The sequence below is a fragment of the Cannabis sativa genome, chromosome 9 (assembly GCF_029168945.1).
Source record: "Cannabis sativa cultivar Pink pepper isolate KNU-18-1 chromosome 9, ASM2916894v1, whole genome shotgun sequence".
NCBI lineage: Eukaryota > Viridiplantae > Streptophyta > Magnoliopsida > Rosales > Cannabaceae > Cannabis > Cannabis sativa.
The window spans coordinates 14,756,589-14,766,767 of NC_083609.1; the positions used below are offsets into that span (position 1 = coordinate 14,756,589).

General features: G+C 32.0%; 1 protein-coding gene and 1 long non-coding RNA gene across 3 annotated transcripts; one reads left to right on the top strand and one right to left on the bottom strand.

Moving 5' to 3' along the window:
- Positions 1-3,442: 3,442 nt before the first annotated feature.
- LOC133031257 (uncharacterized) lies at positions 3,443-5,512 on the bottom strand. Its single transcript, XM_061104718.1, has one exon. The coding sequence runs from the start codon at positions 5,510-5,512 to the stop codon at positions 3,443-3,445; it is 2,070 nt and encodes a 689-aa protein (XP_060960701.1).
- Positions 5,513-6,957: 1,445 nt separating this feature from the next.
- On the top strand, positions 6,958-9,957 carry LOC133031150 (uncharacterized). 2 transcript variants are annotated; one of them, XR_009684640.1, is made up of 4 exons: positions 6,958-7,021; positions 8,781-8,915; positions 9,056-9,164; positions 9,255-9,954. It is a non-coding gene; the product is annotated as an uncharacterized LOC133031150 (long non-coding RNA). The 2 variants fall into 2 exon arrangements; XR_009684639.1 differs by lacking the exon at positions 6,958-7,021 and having other exon boundaries at positions 7,998-8,915; positions 9,255-9,957.
- Positions 9,958-10,179: the final 222 nt, after the last annotated feature.

Here is a 10,179-nt window from a genome sequence, read left to right on the forward strand (position 1 = left end):
TATTTTAAATAAAAAAACCATTGTTGGTGGAGTTGGCCACTGTTGTGGTGGATTTGTCTCTTTATTTGATGATGATTGAAATTTATGTCCTTCCAAGAATTTTCTTTCCAATGATTCAACCCGCTTGTCCACTTTTTCTTGAAGATATTTTTCAAAAACACCATCTTTTTCACTGGTAAAATCTTTGATGATTTTTTCTAATTTTTCAATGCGTTGTTCTTGAAGCTCCTTGGATTTAGATGATAACTCTATTGATAATTTTTTTCCTATTACAGGTCCAGTCCCTCTTAGCCACCCATACTTAGCATCACCTAAAACTTGTCTATAGATAGCAGCATCGTCTACCATTATTAATGTACCAGCTTCGAGTTGATTAAGTTGATCTTCACGTAACTCAATCATCTCTTTCTACAAAGATAAAAAAAATTGTGTAATATATTTATATAAAATGTAAATAGTGGAGAAAATGTTATTAACTTATAGTGAATGTGTTGCATACATATTTTTCCTCAGCAATTTGGTTGATCCATCCATTTTTTTCTGTGTAGTGAGTTTTTTTGAATGTTTCAATCTCTCCAGCTTTAATAGACTTTGATTGTCCTTCATCTACATCCATTACCGGTGTAGACTTCTGAAATAATTAAGTGAATTTTTTTTTAAAACTTATACATAGTAATTTAAAATTAATTATTAATAATAAATTATTTTTACCGTCTCATGTAAGTGTTGAGTAAATGATTTACTTCCACCCCTATGCATAAATTTTACTTTTGATCTATTTTTTGAGCCAGCCACAGACTTTTTCTGCAAAAAAAAAAGTAATTGACATTAATAATTTTTTAAGAAAATTAAAAATTTATATGATGAAATAGACATTATGATACCTTCCACTCTTCGCTGGAGAAACATGCAGTGCACATCCATTTCCAGTCAGCTTCTTTTATCACCAAACTCGTAGGTCGATGCTCTAATGGATTTTTTCCTTCCTCGATCATTTTTTTATAATGTCGGTGACAATTATGACGATGATTGCTGTATGCATTTTTGCAATATTCATCACAAATTACCTCAAGATATGGATCTTTTGCAAAGTCCAATTTGAATACATCCTGCATAAGTTTTGAATAAATAAATATAAAATTACCTAATTAAAAAAAATATTGAAAAATGAATATATTAACAAATGTACCTGTATACGAGCATATACAGCTTTTTTTTCTGCGGGTGGAACTTTGCTCCAACCACTATATTGCAATGGAGCATGATGGCGTACATTTACGCCAACATTAGTTGTAAAATCAGAAGCATTATCACCATAAACTCGAAGCTCGCCCTTATTATAGGTAATAGTTAGATTAGTTATTTTGTCATTCTTCAGTTCACGGCTTAAGCGATCTCCACGAGTAGGACCACGTACATTCTTTTGTATTTCTATTTTTTGTAAGAAAAATATATAATTAATAAGTATTTATAAATGTATTTTTTTCCAAAATAAGAGTGATGATAAAATTTTGTACCTTTTGAAGATTGACGTTGTTCATCATGTAATGGAACTGTTGAAGGGTCATCAGTAGAAGGTGTCAAGGATTGCGGTGAATCTGATGGTGATTGAGTATCATTGTGTGCCCGTTTAGAGCTAAATCTTCTCGTACTACTCAAGGGTTGATCTGAAGTATCAGTGCGTCCCCGTTTTGAACTACCTTTTCTCGTACTACTTGACATAATAAAATCTGAAATGATAAATTATTAGTAGCTAATATTAAATTATCCCATTAACAAAATAAAGTTATTTACACACCCTTTATATTAATCACTTTCATCACAGTCAGTTTCAGAATCTGAACCACTAAGTAGTGCTTCTTCATCAATATCATCAATGTTTAATTCGTGTTGAACTTGATTATTTTGATCTTTTGGGGAGTCAATCAATAACTCATCAGTTTCAACTTCATCAATATCTTTTCGAATTAGAACGTCGTCCATGTTGTTTGAAGAATCCAATGTGAGATTAATGTTGTTTGAGGAATCTTCTTGATATGCTTCACGATTCTGGACAACTCGTTCTCCATCATCAACTTCAGGCTCTGATGGTATTTCCCAAATATGACGATGGTTTACCTTTTGCACCACTTTCCAATTTTCTCCTTTTTTAATGTCATCTAAATAGAATACTGGATTAACTTGATTTGCAAGAAGAAACGGGTCGTCTTCAAACCAATATGAGCTAATATTTATACTAGTCATATGATATTCCGTATAGATTCTACGTGGACTCTCACTGGTGTTATACCAAGAACATTTGAACAATATCACCTTATTGAAATAGATGTAATGTACTTCCCATATTTCATCGATGACACCATAAAAATCACAAAGGTTCCCATTATATTCTGCCTCAACTCGAATTCCATAATTTTGAGTGACTCGTTTTTCATCTCGAGTTTTTGTGTGATATCTAACACCATTAACCATACAACCAGCATACTTGCAAATTAAAAAATTAGGCTGAATTGCAATGGCATATAAATCATCTTGGGCTGTAGAATATGAGCATTCATTCATTCTTTTAACCTGAGATAATAATTTGTATAGTTAAAATGAGAATAAATATGCATATTCCATTTGAAAGATATACAAATTTACGAACTTACTTTATTTTCAAACCAAGATGGAAATTTTTTTTTCTGCGATTCGTCAATATCCAAAACACCTTTAGATTGTAAAAACAATCTGTGTTCTCTGATTCAAAGTAAGTAACTCTCAGATAAGAATTATTTTATTTACGACAACATAAATTTTTTAGGATATATTTAAGATGAATTAAAGAAAACTTACTCCAAATATGGCTCCAATTCAGGACAATTATTCAGAATGTACCAATGAACCATATTTCGTTCATCTTCACTTATTCTGATTGATGATTGTTTCCCAAATGGTCTAGTTGGTAAGTTGAATATGGATAATGTTGATTCTCTTCTTACTCCGACATCATCTGGATTTCGATCTGGACGATTGAAACGAGTTTCTATCCCATGAAGATACATAGAACAAAAATTTAATGCCTCACTAATTATATATCCTTTAGCAATGGAACCTTCAGGCCGAGCTTTGTTCTTTACATATTTTTTCAAATGACCCATTTCCCTATAAAAGGTTATATAATTAATATATACATTAGTGCACATTTTTAAAATTCATTATTTGTTAAGGTAACAAAAATTTTGTTACCTTTCAATTGAATACATCCATCGCATTTTGGACAGGACCACCTAACTTGGCTTCCTTTGGCAAGTGGACCGCTAGATGAATCATCACATCGAAAAAGGCAGGGGGGAAAATACTTTCCATCTTACAAAGTGTGAACACGATGCCTTCTTCCAAATCATTTAAGTCTTTCACATACAATGTCTTCGCACATAGTTTTTGAAAAAATAAGGATAATTCAGCAATTACACTCATCACTTTTTTTCAAGTATGGCCTTACACAAATAGGTAGCAATATCTGTAATAATATATGACAATCGTGACTTTTTAAACCAGTAATCTTCCCATCTTTCATAATTATATTTCGAGACAAGTTTGCTGCATATCCATCTGGAAATTTAACAGACTCCAAGAACTTACAAATAGTTTGTCGTTCCTTCATCGATAATGTATAACAAGCCGTAGGTTTCACCCACTTGTTCCCCCGTTTCTTCATTTGCAATTGCTTACGAATTTTCAAATCTTGTAAGTCAAGTCGTGCCTTATCGGTATCCTTACACTTGCCGTCGATGCTAAACATTGTTCCAACCACACTATCACATATATTTTTCTCAATATGCATCACATCCAAATTATGCCTTAGTTTAAGTTTGGGCCAGTATGCTAACTCCCACAAAATACTTTTACGCCTCCAATTTGTTTTATTTTGATAGCCTGCATTCTTCATCTGATTCTGATCATCTTTTACAATATCAACATTTTTACCCGGCCTACATTTCCACATACCATCTAATTTAGTTAAAATTTCATCACTTGTTAACTCTTGAGGGGGATTTCGTGTTTCAATTGTACCATCGTATTCCTTATCATTGCGCCACTGATGTTCAGCACACAAATATCGACGATGTCCCATGTAAGAGATCTTACCCCTAACTCGAAATGAAGATGTGTCATCCTCACAAACTGGACATGCCTTATACCCTTGAGTGCTATAGCCGGACACAGTACCATATGCAGGGAAATCATTAATTGTCCATAACACAGCAGCACGCATTGTAAAATATGTTTTATCAACAACATCAAAAGTTCTTACTCCTTTCTCCCATAATTCTTTTAGTTCTTCAATTAAGGGTTGTAAATAGACATCTATGTCCTTACCTGGAGCACGACGTCCAGGAATAAGTACTGCCATCATTAAAGATTCTCGTTTCATGCATATCCATGGTGGCATATTATATGGCATTAGTATTACTGGCCACATGCTGTATGAGTTTGATAAATCACCAAACGGATTAAACCCATCTGTTGCAAATCCCAACCTAATGTTTCGAGGCTCTTTGGCAAAATCAGGATATTGCTTATCGAAATCTTTCCAAGCCTCTGCATCTGCCGGATGTCTAAGTACACCTTCAGTATCCACACGTTTTTCTTTGTGCCACCTCATATCTGCTGCGGTGTGTCTTGACATAAAAAGTCGTTGTAAACGGGGAGTTATTGGAAAATAATGCATCTTTTTATGTGGTATTTTTTTTCCTTTAGTTCCTTGGTACTCATATCTTTCATGACCACATATAGGACAATTTGTAGCATCTTTATTATTTTTCCAGTACAAACAACAATCATCCTTACATACATCTATTGTTTCGCACTCTAAACCAAGACCACTCAATATTTTCTTAACCTCATAATAAGAATTTGGGATTTTGTTATCATCAGGAAATGCATCCTTAAGAAGCTCAAGAATCATGTCGAAGCCTTTAATACTCAAGCTAGTCAATACTTTTATATGCATTAGCTTAACCATGAAAGTCAAACTTGAAAACTTTGTACATCCAGGATACAATTCTTTTTCTACTTCATCAAATAAGTTATGGAAGTTTTTCCATTTCTCCTTATGACTTGAATCCTCAAAATTCTCAGAAGCATTATGTGTAGGAACTTCTTGAGCCAAGTCTTCAATTGCTGGGATCATATCATCATTGTCATCATGGTCAATGTCATTATTATTATCGCCAATATCACTGAAATCTTCGACATCAGTAGCATCATTATTATCATGATCACTTTCTTCTAAAATATCTTCCCCGTGATGTACCCAGTTAACATATCGAGTATAAAACCCTTTTACGTAGATATGACGCTCAATTGTCTGTAAGTCATGAAAGTATAAATACATACACATAACACATGGGCACCGAATCTTATTCTCCTCATTCAGATGACTACTTGATAATCTAATGAATTTTTGCAATCCCTTATTGTACTTGGCAGACAATCTATTGTTATTAGAAATCCAACTCTTATCCATAGCTTGTTTATTCCTTTTCAGAGGTGTGAGGATGATGTGTTACACTAGAAAAAAAAATCCAAAGAAACAATATGACCAAATTTAAAAAAAACAATAAAAAAATAATATTAATGAATATTTTTTAAAAGTAATTATATTATAAAAAAAATTATATTTTTTTTATTCAAATATTAACTACTAACACTTTTTAATTTTTAATTAAAATTAAAAAAAAAAGAATTTTCACTAGAATTATTTTTCAAAAATATATAAATAAGTATTTTAAAAATATAAATTGGAAAAAAAAATTAAAAAAACTTAAGTCTTTTTAAAAATATAAATTGAGAAAAAAAATTAAAAAAATTTAATACAATTAAATAAATAAATTTTATATAAAATAAAATATTAATAAAATTTTATTATTAAACACTATTTATTTTTTTTTAATTTTTTTTCAGTACCAATATAGGCAAAAACAATGTAATTTGGGTAAAAAAACCCTAATTTCATCACTCGATCCAGCTAAGCTTCTTCAACCGCAGCTTTGTGCGAATCTGATGATCAGTCGCTCTCTCTCTCGTTTCCTCTCCTTCTCGCACTCTCTCTCGTTTCCGATCTCCTGATCTCGCACTCTCTCTCGTTTCCTCTCCTGATCTCGCACTCTCTCTCAGGGATCAATAGAACAACCCCAGGTCCGACACTTACCACAATCAACTCTTTCTGCCTAAACAACAAAATCTCTCAGAAAAGAGTACCTTTTAGTCTCTTTAAGCTTCTTCTTCTTCTTCCCTGAAAACTCAAACAATTTATTCTTTTTCATTTTTTGTTTGGTTTTCAATCTCAACTCAAAATTTCAAACCCTTACTTTTCCCATCGGCAGTACTATTAAAGCTTTTTCTTTTTTAATCCTAACATAGGTTGTTTTCACGCCAACGCAAAACCCAGTTAGTATCATGAAACGAGGGTACACAGAATCGCCATCTACCTCTCTTGGGCCACCTCAATCCAGAATCAAACACAACCCAGATGGTAAATTTAATTGCTTTTTGAGGTTTTTTGGATCTCAGCTTCTGGGGTTTAGATGGTATGGAAGAACAAGAAATTTAATAATTCAATAAAATATTGTTTCTTTTTGAGAAATCAAACAACAATTAAGGATTGTTTCCCGTATGTATTAGGTTTAAGAGATAAACAAATTTAGAACCCATCGTCTTAGACGAAGGCCACTACTATTCTCTTTGAATGGTTCTTTTAAAATCATATTGATGTTGGTAAATGGGGTTCTCAACTGCCAAAGTAGAGTACTTTGTGATTACTAGGAGAAGTTAAGCAAGAGTATGGAGTGAGAAAAGAGGGTTGTTTTATACTTGAACATGATGAATAATTCAAGTTGAAGTACTCAAATTGTTTCATTGCTTTCACCTTCATGTGATAGGTGATGCATTTTTGGAGGATGAAAGCACAAAGATTGGTAGTTTCTGTCAAAGGAGCAAAGGAAGCTATTTGCTTAATTGAGAATTTCTAAGAAAGGTATTTTATTCACTTTCATAATTTGATTAATATCTAAATCTTAATTTGTATATAAATTAATTTGTTGATGCTGTCTGTTTTTTATTTTTCTGCTTGGGATTTTCTGGGTTAGAATCGGTTTAGAAAGGGGTGCTGCTGGGTTTTATTTTCTGGGTTTGTAAGAGGGTTGTTCTTCGTGTTCTTCAAAGAAGAACAACGAAGAAGGAGGCTCTGTTTGGGGTATTTCGAATTGGGCAGCAAGGATTAATTTCTGGGTTGTTTTTGTTGATGTCTCTGTGTTCTTCAGAGAAGAACAAAGAAGGAGAACGGCTAGGGTTAATCTTTAGTGGCTGTGTTTATGTGTTTATAATACGACTTGTAGCTCTTTAATAAAAGGGCTGTCGTTTGAATTAAAGGCTGAGAGTAAAAAAAAAACAGTATCCATTTATCAAAACATTTAAATAAACAAACAATATACCTTATTATGATCAAGTCCTCCAATTGCCTCGAATTGGAAATTTTCCTTCAAAAATGGCCTCACACACCTATTATAAAGAAATTTATGTTATTCATCATAAATTTCAATCAGTATCCACACATATCATACATACATTACTATATCTAATCTAAACATATAAATATACATTATACCTTTTTGTCTTTCAGTCCTTGTTTTTCAAAGCTCTTCAATCCAAAAATCTTTACTTTTCATAATAATATATAGATATAGATATTGAGGTTTTCGGATGAGTTCTATTTTTTTTGGCAGAAATATATTGACAGAAGGAAGAATAGATCGACAGAACTATATATGGGGAGATATTTAGGTTTTATTTAGGGTTTTATTATTTTTAAATATAAATATTTTAAATATTTTAATGATATATAATCTCTTTTTTATTCTTATTTTTTTTTCATCTGGCAATTTTATTGTTATTCAAATTCAAATTCATCCTAATATCTAGCTTTAAAATAGGTTAATTAGTTAGTTAGAAAATTAATCCTAATCGGAATCAGGTGGCACGTAATTACTGGGAAGGGCATGTGTGCTATGATGTGCTTTTGGGTTCTGTACAGAGCCAAGCAAGATGGTCATGTACTCTTGGGTTGGAGACATCCTTGGGAGGGCCATGGCCATGGACATGATGAGCATTAGGTAATATTGAATGAAGTGGGTGTGAAGTGAGATCTCTAAGGGCTCTGTTCATAGATGTCGTTTTGGCACTTCTTTGTTATATTCTGTTCAATAAAATGAATTTGTTTGTAAAGGCCTATGTACTCCTTTGAGATCGTCTGCTTGTTATGCCTTTTCTGAAATACTCTTGGTTGGACTTGAATTCGCAATGAAATCATTGTGCTGTTTTTTTTTTCAAAAAAAAAAAAGAAAATAACGTATCAGTTTGTTTAAGTATTCGAATCGTATTGTTTAAGTGAACTCGTCCATTTGCTGTTCCTCAATTTTGTTATCTCATTTGCTTATTGTTTGGTACCCTAATATCGCTTCTTCAAAAAAAAAAAGAAAAAAGAGTAAAGTTAATCCGTGAACCCTGCACCCAATTTTGTTCTATAGAGTGACAGAGGAGTTTGGTTTATTATTGTACTTTTTTAAAGGAATACATCTCTTTTCTTGTGAATGCTTGTAGAGAGGTACAAAAATTTTGGTCATTCAGTGGATTTTTCTTAAAAATTGTCAATTTTGCCAATGTGAACTTTATCAAATTTAAACCAAACTGCAAGTTTTTCTGCTGCAATTTTTCTGAAGGATTAAGCTCTTTTGCAGGGAAAATTATATCTGTTGCTTCTTGGAACGACAGCTCTCAGTCTGGTAACAACGCCACTGCTCTTCAAGTTGATTCCTGCCGTTGTTCATCTTGGGGTCTTATTGCGGTGGTTTTCTCCAGATAGCCCGAGTGAGGTAACAATCTTGTCTTGTATACATATACATATATTATGCATGCATGAAACTGCCTCCACAGCAAATTACAAATTCGAGTTATCTAATCATTGAGTAAAGTAAGAGTTTTGAGGTACTTAGGAAGTTGTTTGTCCTACCAGATTGGATATATATAAAGGGGATAATCTTTGGTCAGACAGTGCTAAGCGTATTGCTATCTTGGTCCACGGCTCTCATGATTCATGATATTAAACATAAAAATATGAAATGGTATGTGAGAACAACTAAGCCATTCAAAACAGCTAATTTTTGCTTCCATTGTATGCTGAGTTTGATGAATAAATGTGTTTTGCTCTGTAGGTCAAGGAACGGACTGCGAATGCCAACGATTTCGTCAACGGTGGATCTCATGTGATGGAATATGGGAGTAGAAGTATAAGAGCAGAGAAGCTCTATCTCTACCAAAAGGTTTTGATCCTGCCACTGTTAACTTCCCACCCAACAATAACAAACTACACATGGCTATGGAAGTTGTGAACCAAAGAGATGCAACTATACTTCTAGATTTGCTCATGTGTGCACTTAAAAATGTGACTCAATATTTATGAATTGATGCATGTACAAATTTAATAACTTTAACCATTTGTTGTTTTTTTTTAAAAAATAGTTTGTTGTACGTACTTAAAGATTGTACTATAATATATATTTCATTATATAAAGAAAAAAGAAATTATTACCATTATTAATTATATCATTATTAATTATATAATTATTTTATATAATTTACTACCAAAAACTGGTAATAAATAGTTGGACATTATAATTTATTAGTTTTGCTACTAATTTTTGGTAGCAAAATAATTATATTGAATATTAAAAGCTAATAATTTTGCTACTAGAATAAATATTATTTGCTACCAAAAAATTAGAAGCTAAAAAAATAGTATCAACTACCAAACATTTGGTAGCAAAATACTTTCAGCGACCGAGATACAACTACCAATTTGCTACCAAAAAATTTGGTAGCAAAAAAAGTATTAGCTACCAAATATAGATTATTTGCTACCAACTTTGTAGTAGCTAAAACTTATATTTCTTGTAGTGTAAATGGATAATACATTAGAAGAATATATAAAATACAATTATAAGATAAATGATATATTAATTATAAGAGTATAATTATTAAATATCATAAAATTCCTTATTCATATGGTGAAAGTATACTATTAAGATTATACAATATGAATAAAACAAGTCGATAGTATATTAAATTTCTGGGAATCTT